The following is a 13,408-nucleotide window of genomic DNA, read 5'->3' as shown; positions in this document are numbered from 1 at the left end:
TAACATTACATTATCACACCAAGCAGGGCCGGATTAACAATTTCATGTGTCCTTGCCAAGACATAAGACGGCGTAAAAAGTAAACCAATGGCTACACTGTTGCATGTAGTTCAAAGTCAAGATCATTGGTATTGTTTCAACATTTTATTTTGATGCACTACTATATATTCTTATTATTTTATTTTAACAAATGGGCCTTACAACTGGCCTCTTTGTCTGCCTACTGATCATTCTCTGCCTCTGTCCCTCTCTCGGAATCTGCAGCCTCCTCCTCCTCCCTGTCATCTTCATCTGCCTCCTCCTCATCACTAACTGCCTCTGTCCTGCTCTGAATCCCTGTGAATCCCTCACAGTCAATTCTTCCTTTCCCTCTTATCTTTCACTTATTTCTGCATCTCCTTCTGTGGTTTTCTCCTGCTCTAACCCGCCTGGTCTCTCCAGTTTCCTGCCTTCTCCTTCTTCATTTCCCTCCTCCTCTTCCTGTCCACTACTCAGAATTTGAATACAAATGATCTTAGCACGCACTGTGTGGTGTGTTGTAACGTAACGCCACCGAAACCGCAACCCTCTAACACGTTATGAATTCAAACATTTCAGTTTGTAATATTTTGGATTCTGCTCTTCTTGTTTTTACTAAAATCAAAACTAATTAAAGGGCAGCTCAGTTACTCCAGTCTTTGCCGGGATGCAGGGCTGCCACACCGCAGCAGACTCGCTGTGGCAGACCGTGGTAAAGTTGGTTTTATATTAGACGTTGGCTATTGGACACATTTGAAAAATCGATTATGGAGTTTGAGCTTCCAATATAAAACCAGTTATTATTAAGTACAAACCCTGCTTGTTGAACTCCAGCTCCTGTAAGAAACCTATGTGTCTTTGATCCCCCACAGCATACAGCCAGAGTACACAGTGGCATGTTAACCTAGGACACAAACTAATGAGCTGATCCTTTCAGACAGGTGTGTCGATGCTCAGAAAAATCTAAAAAACATGCAGGTCCAAAGCCCAATGGCTAATCAGGTATAAGATGGTCACCTTGTAACTCTTGGAGCTTGAACTCCCAACCTCCGAGTCTGAAGGTAAGTGCTGATCTCAGTGAGCTATTGGCCAACGATGAGATTGTGAAAAGAATTCGGAGAATCTGCATTCTTTGTCTGGTACGGTCTGTCATTCATTTCATTAAGTCCATCTGGATCAATGGAATTGTAATGCCAATGCAGGATTTTAAATTCTGTCAAAAATTAAAGGAATCACTAGTAAATTCTTAGAATGTGTTATTTGTCTAGACAACATCTGCCTGTGATTTTGACTTATAACAAGACTTTCCTAAACTGGAACTGGACTTTGCAGCTCGGCCCCTAAAGACAAAATGAAAACAATTTGGACTCCCAGAAGGTAAAACTTACCCAGCTCCAGCAGCGGGCGTATTATCTGTGTCTTGATGGTACACAGCTTGCAGTAAAACTTCCTCTCGGCTGAAGCCAGCTCGTGGAGGCTGGCGATGAAGCCCATCACGTTCCTGTCCGACAGCGCCACGCACCGCTGGCCGCCCGCAACCACATTGCTCACATAACCGAGCTGGAAGACAACGGGAGACAACGTGATGCAAAATAAAAGTAAACACACACACAGGGCCCCATCTTGCACCCAGCACAGCACGGCACAAAGACCCTTTCTCATCTAACTGTCCTGTCAAAAAATAAAAGGTGGAAAAGACCAAAAAATTATCTTTAACAAAATATAAAAACCCTTCAATTGTTTATGTTGCTGATTGTAAATAATGTATGACGCTCAGTCTCGGGACAATATTCATGTTCTTTTTTTTTGTTTATTTGTTTTTTTCTTTTATTTCTTTTTCTTTTGTGTGTATACACAATAAAGTTAAAAAAATATATATATAAAAAATAAATTGCAAATGCACCCGCGCCCATCTTTGCCATGGGCGTGCTGGTCTTACTGGGAGGTGTGTTCAGGGGACTTCTTCGTATATTGCTAGCTGACCATGAAAAAAGCTGGACTCAAGTCAATAACACAGGATTTCATTGTTATTTTAACAGCAAATTAGTAAAATGTGCCTAGGCTTGTGCACAGCGTGCGCCCTCATGCCATCATAATAGCAATTTTAAAGGGAATGGGAGAAGACTTCTGATTGGTTGATCAGAATTACTTAAGATTAATGAAGACACTAAGTACAACCTTTTTGGACCATGCACAGACACTTTTTCTCAGCGTCAAATTAGCAAAAGTGGATTTGGACACGCCCTAAACGCACCTGTGCCGTGCACTTAGATCGTTAAAATAGGGCACACAGACTCTAACAGGCATCACATACTTTGAGAAAATTTGTTTAAGCTATTAGGATTCAAAATTATCTTTATATATGATTATTTTGTATTGTTAACTTCAATAGAGCCTTCAATACCTAGGAATCTTATCAGTGTCAGTGAGTCAATCAGCATGCTTCTACCAAGCTCTAATAATGTCTGTGATTGGCTGTCCAGCGTTACACTTCACAGAGACACTTGACGTTACAGAGACAGGGCTCACGCAGTAGGAGCTGGAAAATAAATGAAAAGAATAGTGCTGTAATGTTATTTTTTTTGTTTTATGAAATTGGTTGCAAAAAAAGTATCCCTTAGGGGCCGCTATCAAAGTCATGGTGTCGGTATCGAAAATGTTTACATGATTCCGAGTCCTATTAGTCATTGAAACAGATCTAAGCTATTCAAAAAGGAGATTACTCATACGACTGTTTAACTGTTAAATATTTCAGCACAAAAACGCAGCATTGAATCAGAACAAACCTTAAAGGTCCCATGGCATGAAAAAGTCACTTTGAGGTTTTTTTACATTAATATGCGTCCCCCCCAGCCTGCCTATGGCCCCCCAGCGGCTAGAAATGGTGATAGGTGTAAACCGAGCCCTGGGTATCCTGCTCTGCCTTTGAGACAATGAAAGCTCAGATGGGCCGATCTGGAAAAGCAAGATTGCAGATTGGAAAACATCTTCACCCTTCCTAAAGTAAAGTTGTGTTGGTATTGGTGCTGACAACTCAGGTCTTATTGGAGATTGATACACATGTCTTTGTATCATGATAAGCAATTTCATTATTTGTAAGTACAAACTTACATCAGCAAAAAACTGTATCTTACACCTGACTGTTATATCATATTTATGTGCATTTTAACTCTCTTAATCTGTTAGAAGCACTCTGAACACCAAAGACACACTGCAAGAGGGAATAACAGGACGTGACAAATGCCTTCTGAAAATATTGATTACAGCTGCAAAGAAAGAATGATGACTCTACTACTACGCCTGCAAAAGGACTTATACACCACAATGTGGACAAAATGGATAATATATACAAAATGTGAGTAAAAAAAGCACTTAGAGAAAGAGTAAGAAAATACACAAAAAAGGACTTTGTATTTACGTCCATGCAGAAGGGCAGTAGTACAGGCTGCTGGGTGTAGCCCCCTACTCGCTCCTCCTCTTCCTTCCCTTCTTCCTGTTGACCTGCTCCCTTGGCGTGGCTCTCATCCGCCCCCTCTTTCACCTGCAGTCCGCTGTAGTAAATGATTGGAAGGATGCAATCTCCGTCTGCGAGCAGGAGAGTGTGTCTATCTCCAGCGCTTATGTCCCAGACCCGGATCCCCTCTGACAGCTGGGAATGGAAGCAGAGAGGAACATGAACCTTAAAGGCTTTCTGTATATATGTATGCATGTATGTGTTTGTGTGTGTGCATGCGTGCAGGAAGTTTTCCTCACCTTTGCAAGGCGGGGGACAGTGGTGGGTGACTCCATGTGTCCAAGCTGACCAGAGCTGTTACTTCCCCATGAAAACACCTGAAAGATTTGGCCAAATATACACAAGGATAGAAAAGAACAACAGGTTGACAACAACAGCAGAGGCTTTGCCTAATGTTAAACGGTAAATTTGCTTTCCTATGTTCTTGTCTCTAAGTGACTGATGGGAACAACAATCTTTGACATTGGTCCAGTATTAGGGGGATTGCTGCAGTCGGTAGTCAGCGAAACAAGCTACAATGTTAATAGGACAAATGTGTTCAATTTACATCAACAAAACTGCTCGTTTGGTCGCAGACAGACTTAGATTAATATTCTAAGTGTCAGACAACATTATGGAAAGGATTTCTAAGGAGGTCAACCTTTCTGTTAAAGAGTAAGATCCTTTTTTTCAAACATAACATCTGCAAAATTGTGTTCGCTAAACCCTCCAGACTCCATGTAAATAAACAGTAATTTTAGCATCGTAAAATACACTTCATTCAAAACAGAAACAGTTGACAGAAATAAAATAAAACTATGAAAGACTGTTTTGGGTCGTCTTTCTAACAATAACCACTTTAGTTTTGGTTGAAACAAACAAATATAGTTTACCGATTTACATGTGAAAATATTTTGGCTCCGTACACGCTAAATGCATCAATTATTAAATGGAGTCTGGTGGGTTTAGTGATAGCAACCTTGGAGCTGTTTCTGGATAAACAAAGAGGATTTTACTCTTTAATCCCTGTAGGGATCCTTTCCATAATGTTGTCAGACACTTAGAATAACACCCTGAGTCTGTCAGCGGCAAAAACAGAACTTTCAGTGGACGGGACCAACGATGCAAATTTGCCCAACAGGGTGACAATGCAGCCCGGTATGTTGCTGCGAGTCAAAATGGTCTCGCTCAATACTGGACTAGTTTCAAAGGCTGTTGTTCATAACTGTCACTTGCACAAATAAACATAGGAAAATATGGGTCCAGGTTGAAAAAAACAAGAGTTACCCTTTAAGGTGCCAGGTAAAAGAAGCCGCTGACTCACCTGAGACTGAGCAGTCAGAGCGAGGGAATGATGAGCACCGGCTGCCACCCGCACCACCTCCTTATTGTTCAGACTCTTGATGCACAGCGGCTGTAATCTGCAAACAAACACATGACAGTACTGTCACAAACCTGTGTATATGTTAGACCCTCACAACAAACCGCCAGGAACACGTCCAGCTTCATTTTGCAACATTTAATAGAAGAAATAACCACAGTTCAATACACGCGTGTTTGTGTCTCTTTGTACGTACACACAATGCTTTTCTGCTTCTTTTAAAGAGATTGTGCTTCCCTCCTAAAGGGCAAGTATAACATGTTTCCTAACAAAAGTTCATACAGCAACTTATTTTAACTGAGTGATCTAATATCAGGAAATTTACTACAACAACAGAATAGTTTTCAGAGCACTATAAATAACTACATTTCATTATAGAAGAAAAACAAATCGATATTATCATTGCATTTAATTGTTGTTCTTTTTTTTTAGTTTGGCTGTGTAAAACACAAAAAGATGATTTAAGATGCGATCGGAATGTAAAGACATTATGTTTTGGGAATTTACGTTAAAAAAAGTGTAAAGTGTAACAACTTGTGTTTGGATCTCAGAGGGTTAAGTAAATAATTGTACACAGTATATTTGTACTTTATAAGACTGAGACACCACAATACTGCACTAAGTGCAACCTGCACAATTGGTTTATTTCCATTTTATCATACTATTTAAGCAGTTGCACATTTTTGTATTCCCATCTTGTATATATATTCAAATATTTGTTCATATCTTTTATTCCTATTATTATTTCATGTGAATTGTATGTATGTATTTTGTATCCTAGTATTTCATTTATATTCTGTGCTGTGTGACTGATTTTGCTGCTGTAACACTATAATTTCCCATTTTATTGTGATCAATATCTATCTATCTATCTATCCATCTATATATCTATCTATTCTTTCCATCTCTGTGTATGATGCAGTAACAAGAGACTGTCTCCAACCTGGCCAGGCTGTCTCCATGTCCCAGCTGTCCGTGCTCGCCTTGGCCCCAACTCCACACCTCCGTCTGCAGGGTGGGAAACAGCTCCTGGGTCCCGGGGACCGCCCCTCCCAATGGGGTGAGGGCGACTGCACGCATCCTCGTCCGACCGGCTTTCCTCAGCAGCCGCGGGGACACTGGGGGTGCACAGACAAGCAAAAAAAAAAGTGTCCTAAACAGTGTTGTAGGTTACAAAGTAACAAAAACACGCGTTACTGTAATGAGATTACATCTGTCCGTAACTCATTACAGTTGATAACGCTGCGTAATATGGAGAAAATCAGATATAAGGATTTTTTTACCAAATACATCGACGTCGATATTGCGACGACATTGTAGGGTTGACTATTGGTCACTTTCACAAACTATTTACACATTGAGATTTTTGATAATCATCAATAATGTGGATACAATGACCAACTGGGTTAATGCAAATAGAGTAATCTGGTAAGTTCAGAAAATGACATCACTTTACTGCAATGCAGCCTTTAAAACCCAAAAAAGACAACACATGTCATATTACGTATATGTCAATATAATATTGATAAATTGCCCTGCCCAACAATTACTTATCAAATAATGATCGCATTGAATAACAAATCAAACTTCCATTTTTGTGCGTGTTTTGTGTAACACCAGAACACTCGTCCGAGTAGACAAAACCACGGCTGCCAGTACATCTTGACACATGTTGTGTGTCAGCTTTGTGGTATGAAAGAGCAGAAAAGAGAGAAAAGAGAGATCTTGTATATGTACTTATTATAATAAAGGTTTGTGTTGATCTGGGCATTCATGAGGTTTAACGTCATCTCGTTATTTGGCAAGTAAGTTATGGTGCATCTCAGGTGTTGTTACAGAGTAATGTAAATATAGTAAAGTAAGCCATTCATTTTTTTTTTTTTAAGTAAAAAGTAATTTTGTGTGTAATCTATTACTTTTTTGAGCAACTAGCCCAACACTGGTCCTAAATGTCTTTCTTGTATTCCTTCCTACTGCAAGATATTTCATTGGCTCCAGGCTGAGTGACATTAAGTTAACAGGGCTGGGTGACGAATTCAACACTTTTTAAGCACCGACCAAATTAGCCCTGAAGTATTGAGTATCGACAAATGCATATTTTTGTTGGACACGTATGCATGTATTTATGAAAAGTAACAAACCTATCAAAAAGATTTCCTAAAAAAAAGGCAACAAATGTCAGAAAAAGTTCCAAAGACTTTGAAAAAAAAACCTTGAAATAGGCGACCAACGTTAGAGAAACCTCAGAAAAGCCGACAAAAACGTTGATAAAACGGGCATCGTTTAGCAACCAGTTTTGAAGTCGCATAAGCAACCCTGAGCCAAAGTGAACATATCTTAACCCTGAATGAAACTCGGGTGCAAAGTCCAGCAGACAAAATCAATGTGTGTTATCAAAACAGAACCAACAGTCAGCCAGGTCGTCTCAAACACACGCTGCCATACAGCAGACAAACAATGGCTGGAAAAAGAAGCGCAGACAGCAGATAGAACAAACAATGATGGATTATTACAAATTGCAGGATAGGGTTTAATCTGTTTCTGCCTCTGAAGAGAGACATGTCTAAAAAATTAAGGCAGGTAGGTGAGACTATTCTGACATTTTGATGGTGAACTCCAAAAAGCGACCAGGATCAAGGATATCATTTTAGTGACTATTTTGCTTTGTCATTTTTTAGGGACTATTGCAAAAAAAAGGGGTTCTTGCTAATAAATTCACTTTCCCTTGGCTGGAAACTAAAGGACTGGCACAACAGCTAATTTTTAGTGTGCATGAAATGAACACAAAGCATGCACACACACATCTCTATGTCCCCCAGTAGGGAGCCATCTGGTGCCCTAAAGGACAGAGATAAAGAAAGGAGAGTCAAAGGTTTGAGAAAGGAAAACTGGATGGTTTCATGAGAGGTCTTTTGGGTGGTTGGCTGATAAGTGCTGACACTAGAAATGAGGGGGCGTGTGTGTGACGCTATAACAGATAACTCACGCCAGCCGTACACCAAACGACTTTTCAAGAGATTCCCCTGTTGTATTCCACTGTTCTATTTTAATGTTTCCTTCCCACACTCTTGTCACAGCGAAGAAAAGCACAGCGCTCTCGCCAGATGAGTGACAGCTTTGTTAGGCTCGTTTTCTGTAACCAGTGTGTAGCATGAAAGCATGGTGGGTGGAATTAGCAAGCTAGCTAGCTAACTACCCAACAAGCTCTCAAACAAGCCAAGTAACCTTATAACTGCTAACATAGCAGACTCGTGGAAAAATACATAATTTTCTTGGCATGAGCGTCTTAGTTCTCCCACCGGGGAGGCACGGGAGTGAAGTGAGGAAATCATGGGAGGAGAAAGGAACCAAGGAAATGTGGATGGCAAATTTGTCTCTTAACTTCCTCATTAAATCTGAACCATCAGCCTTAAACCCTGACATTCACATATAGGCCATGAGAGGACAGTCTAATCACAGATGATGAAATCCACAGAAAACAATCTCCAACATAGAGTTACCCAGGGAGAGAGAGACATGATGAAAGACAGGGGAAAGTCTGTCTATCTATCTATTTCCCATACCTGTTTAATACTGTTTGGGGGTCAGACAGAAGCTATCCCATTATGCACCATTGCACAAAAGTCCTTGTGCTCTCTCATAATCAGCCCCAACACCTTCTTTCTGCTACGCTAAATCTGCTAAATCCTCACACGCCGTCCAGTGTTTTCTTTGATCATTGAAAATCCCTGTCAAGCTGGAAGCTAAATGTCAAATCTGCATTCCTCCGTGTTTTAATCACACAAAGGCGTGATTCAGACAGACTAGCCTCGCTCAAAATGGAACCACAAACGAGTGGCAATCACACGCACAAAGAAGGACACAAACACTGAGCCCCGGGTCACAATATTCTGTTTCATTATGGCGTTGTGTGCCAGGGTCTGACTTATCACCAGGGTTGGGACGGTATACTTTTGTCCTGATTCGATTCTTTTACTCACGATACACGGCCAACAATACTTTTGTCAATGTGTCCGGTGCTTAGCCCCGCCCAGTATGATTGTGATTGGCTTAAAGAAATGCCAGTAAACCAGAGCAGGTTTTTCTCCCATCCAGGAGTGCTGTGGACTCGCCAGACTGGTAATGTGAGGCTACGAGATGACATACACAGAATATGAAGCTTCAACCGTGCACAAGGTGCGACACACAGCTGGATGAGAAAGCCTGAAGCAAGACAAACACACACGCACACACACACACACACATCAACCCACGCATGCACAAGACATACTTACGCAGCAGGGTATAGGAGGAGGATAAGAGGTGAACAGCGTATCTACCCTGAGAGAGGAGTCCTGGGAGCGAGAGGCGGCGCCGCAGACCCTCGGCCTCCTCCTCGCGGATGTCCCCCGTGCTGGAGCTCTTCTTGGCCTGGGTGGAGTCCTCCTGGCGGACGCGCTCTGCGGTGTTGTCGCCCGTGACGCCCGTGAGCCCCGCCACCGGCCCGTCTGCCCTCGCCACTCCTGAGGGCAGGTAGAAGTTCATCATCTTTTTGAGGGACAAGGCCTCGTAGGTGGAGGCGACCCGCTCGCCCACGGCCGAGGCGCAGGACGCCACTAAGTTGTTGAGCGTGGAGCCGGTGGTCAGCCTTCCTTCGGACGTCTGGAAGAAGGCAAATAAAGCAGAGTCGCGCATGAACCCACTTTAGACTTTATTGTCCCCAAAGGGGAAATTCTTTGTCCCAAACACCGTACGTTATGACAAATTGTGTGTGTGAATGGGTGTGTGTTGTACTGTCCTATTGTGGTTGCAATGTGTGTGATGCCCTTAATATTCAAACGTGAGAGTAGAGTCTGGGTACTACTAGATCAGACGCCGAGTATATCCAGGACCAATTATTCAGTACAGTGGCTTGAGAAAGTCTACACACCCCTGCTAAAGTTGATAAAATACAGGTAGCATAAGTATATGTAAAAATAAGTATTAATCCTAATATATCAGTCGGGCTCTACTACTGATGTGACTATTCCGGTTTGTGCTTTTTTGTCTGTTGCCTGCTGTGTTCAGACGCCACTACATTCAGAAAGCGTCTTTTTTAAGAGCAGATATGATAAAAAAGAGTGTGTTTGTATATATCCGACTTCCTATCGAGAGACCATAAAAAGGTTCACACCCCTAGTAAAAACTAACAGAGTGAAATACTGCATCCCTAATCTCATTATCTATTAACCTCATAACTGTGATACAGTCTAACTCACCAGCAGAGTCGCCTTCACTGTCTGATCCGCCTGCGTGTTCTCCGACAGTCTCTTCAGATAGTCTTTGACGGCCTGCTCGTCCGGATAGGGGGACCCCTTGACCCCGAAAAGAACTCCGCCATTGGACTGAGCCGAGAGGCCCGAGTCCGACGCCGGTGGTGCTCCGTTGGACGCGGCCGACCCAGCCGACGCCTCGTTCTCCGAGTCCTGAGTGGGGTCGGTGCCTCCTGCGAGCGCCGGGGGGTTTGAGGCGGCGGCGTGGTAGGAGAGGGTCGGCTCGGACGGGGATGTTCTGAGGACTTGCGACGACGAAGCGGGCGCTTCCAGCCCGTCCCCGTCCTCGGCCGGCTCCGCGCCGAGCGGGCAGTAGTGGCCGTCAGAGATGATGACGTGGTCCTCTTTGTCCGTCATGGTGAACAGCAGCTGGTTACACTGTCTGCATTTGTCCACCAGGGGGCGGTGGACGTCCTGCGAGCTCAGGCAGCGCACCAGCGCCAGGCTGTGGGACGCTCCGCAGGCCACCTGGAGCACATACCTGCCCGCCAAGTGCTCAACCTTCTGGGGTTTCCAGACGGGGAAGGTGGCGACGCTGAGGCCCAGCTGGCGCCCGCTGCCCCACGCCCACACCTCCCGCTGGGCCGACAGTGCCAGGGTGTGCTGCTCCCCGCAGGCCAGCTCCAGCACCGGAGCAGTCGGGGGGCTGGCGGTGTCAGAGTCCAACAGGGCGACCGGAGTCGGGTTGGGGACGGCGCTGAGGCCCGACAGGCCGCACTGCCCCGAGCTGTTGTCGCCCCACATGTGGACGCCGCCGTCCTCCGTCACCGCCCCGCTGTGGAAGCTTCCAGCCGCGACGGCGACCACGCGCTGGCCGCTGAGCGCACTCTCCAGGGTGGGCTTGGCCGGCTCGGCCGCTTGACTCTGCTTCCATGGCAACTCCCCAAAACTATACACCTGTCCGCCTGAAATGGAAGCGACAACATATACTTTTGCTAAATAAATGTCCAAAATATCCAACTGACTATGTATTGATTATGTTTCCTCCCCACTCAACATTAACACACTCTTTAATGGGTTAAGACACTGACCATCCCCAGTTCTCTACCTCCTTTCCTGTCATCTCTCTGCAGTCTATTTGGAATAAAGCAGGGGTTTTCCTGCATTTGAGTTTTTGGCGCCCCCCAAAAAAGGTTTTAGCCATCCCCAATAGGAAAATCCCCAGCACCAAAATGATAAAAAAAAAAACAGCACTTCAAATCCTCACTGACTGTGTTTAATAGTAATTTACACAACAAGAGTTGGAAAAGCAGAAGATCAACTTGAATTAATTGCCGGTTGTATTTTAACGCTCTGGGCCCTGAGGCCATTTTCACAGTTTAATTTCCGTCTGGATTTATTTTATAAAAAGCTTGTAAAACATCAACCCTGTTGTCTACAGTCAAGATATGAACATCATTTTTTTAGGACAAACTGGGTTATTGGAATATTTGGGTTACAGTGAGGTCACTTGCATGTTAAAAATGGTTGTAGGGTAAAGATGAATAAATAAATAAATAAATAAATGAATCTTCCAGATATGTATTGATATCACAGACATATAAGTAAAACCTAAGCCATTTTCCTTTCTAAAACACTTCTCATATGTCTTGGGAGTCACACTGTGAAGAAATAATCATTATAACTTATACAGTTGACAAAACCATAGAGTCTATAGGCATTTTTGTCCCCTCTGGCCTTCCATACAAGAGGGGTGCCTTTATCTCCCATATATGGGCATGCACTTCCTGAAACAATAGACAGAGAGAGAGACGTAAGAGCGATAAGCGGCAGAAAATGAGCCAAAACGCGATGAATTATGGATAAAAAGTGGATCAATCTTGGATATTACAGTATGGATTTAAAGCCCAAAGAGGCTGAAGTTCCAGGCTGGATAGAAAATCCCCTGTAGAGGCTAGAAAGACCCAGAAAAGACCGCCGTAAACCCGAAAACGTCAGGATTCAAATGAAACCTAAAGTGAGTAAATCGCTTGTATGGTTCAAAAGTTATTAAACTATGAATCAGAGGTGCTTTTTTACTCGTGGGCGAGTGTCTCTGGCTCAGAGGGTTAATAATAATATTATTTTTTACAATTACTCTTATCAAATTGTCTGAAATGACAGGCAAATGCAAATAGATTTCTGTCCAATAAGGTAGAATAGACTCTTTGCCTTTACTGTATGCAGACTGATCATGCTTACTGCTGTGCGTAGTCGGACTCCGCCCCCCCCCCCCCCCCCCCCCCCCCCCCCCCAAAAGTCCCAACCTGATTCTGGAAAGAATCCTGTTAAGGCCTACTGATAACACAAAAATATACTGTATGTGTAACACACAAGAATGTTACCTTCCACCAGCAGAACTCCATGCCGTGTGCCCAGGGCGACCTGGAGGACCGGCCCAGGGAGGAACAGCCTTTCGGGGGTGACACTGCAGGAGTAGCCCTTCCAGGTGTGGAGCAGGCCTCGCTCTCCACCGTGGTCATCCCCAGAGCTGAGAGATGGATCATTTACAAACATAATGAGTAGGGCTGGAATATTATAGATTTTGTTACAACGGATATAATTACCGCCTGTTGACATCGGCCCAATATCTGATGATTGTGATTGGCGATATATATATATATATATATATATATATATATATCTCAATCATCAGATATTGGGCTAATGTGAACAGGTGATAGTTATATCCATCTTAACTGCCGGTGTGTTTGCCACACAGAGTCTGTAAGGGGGACACTCGCAGAGGGCCTGCGGAGAAAAGCCAAGACTTTCGGAGGAACGCAACCAGGCGTCCCGCTGCGGTGGCCAATCATGTAACCGGCAATCAGACTTGTTGTGTTTTTTGAGCTGTGGTTTGAGGTGGTGTGAGAGACCTGTACAGGATACAGGAAACATCACTGCCTCTATCGCTGCCACAAGAAGGTTTTAACACGCTAGGAGGGTTAAAAAAGGCACTGAAATGCCTGGGAGTTGGTGTAATAGCTGAATGTTTCCTGCAACACTCTCTCTCTCTCTCTTGCCTGTGAAATAAAGCTGCCTTCAAGTGTGAATGGAAACGTCAAGATCTATAAGTCAGGAAATTTCTGTATTGTGAGTATGATTATGTGTGATTTGTATTGTATTATATTACTTGTTGCACAATAAACTGCCCCACTGGGAAACAAATAAAGTAACTTGACTTGAAACAATCTGACGGAAAACAGTCATTATGAAACATAAAGCCTACTTGTGGTTTGTTGGGGG

The 13,408-nt window shown here is 43.4% G+C and overlaps 1 protein-coding gene across 5 annotated transcripts in view; it reads right to left on the bottom strand.

The window, feature by feature from the left end:
- The window catches only part of als2b (alsin Rho guanine nucleotide exchange factor ALS2 b), a 90,412-nt gene that overhangs the window by 43,996 nt on the left and 33,008 nt on the right, over nucleotides 1–13,408 (bottom strand). For 3 of the 5 annotated variants that reach the window (XM_032506474.1, XM_032506476.1, XM_032506475.1), the window contains 8 exons: nucleotides 12,508–12,653; nucleotides 10,130–11,088; nucleotides 9,167–9,533; nucleotides 5,836–6,010; nucleotides 4,836–4,932; nucleotides 3,772–3,849; nucleotides 3,437–3,667; nucleotides 1,407–1,578 (listed from right to left, as the gene is read on the bottom strand). In XM_032506474.1, coding sequence (XP_032362365.1) covers nucleotides 1,407–1,578; nucleotides 3,437–3,667; nucleotides 3,772–3,849; nucleotides 4,836–4,932; nucleotides 5,836–6,010; nucleotides 9,167–9,533; nucleotides 10,130–11,088; nucleotides 12,508–12,653 — 2,225 coding nt within the window. The remainder of the gene's footprint in view (nucleotides 1–1,406; nucleotides 1,579–3,436; nucleotides 3,668–3,771; nucleotides 3,850–4,835; nucleotides 4,933–5,835; nucleotides 6,011–9,166; nucleotides 9,534–10,129; nucleotides 11,089–12,507; nucleotides 12,654–13,408) is intronic. The other 2 variants (XM_032506477.1, XM_032506478.1) reach the window with 1 other exon arrangement.

This window comes from Etheostoma spectabile, chromosome 24 (genome assembly GCF_008692095.1).
Source record: "Etheostoma spectabile isolate EspeVRDwgs_2016 chromosome 24, UIUC_Espe_1.0, whole genome shotgun sequence".
Taxonomy (NCBI): Eukaryota; Metazoa; Chordata; class Actinopteri; order Perciformes; family Percidae; genus Etheostoma; species Etheostoma spectabile.
The sequence above is the reverse complement of the archived record's forward strand: the minus strand, read 5'-3'. Positions and strand labels throughout refer to the sequence as shown.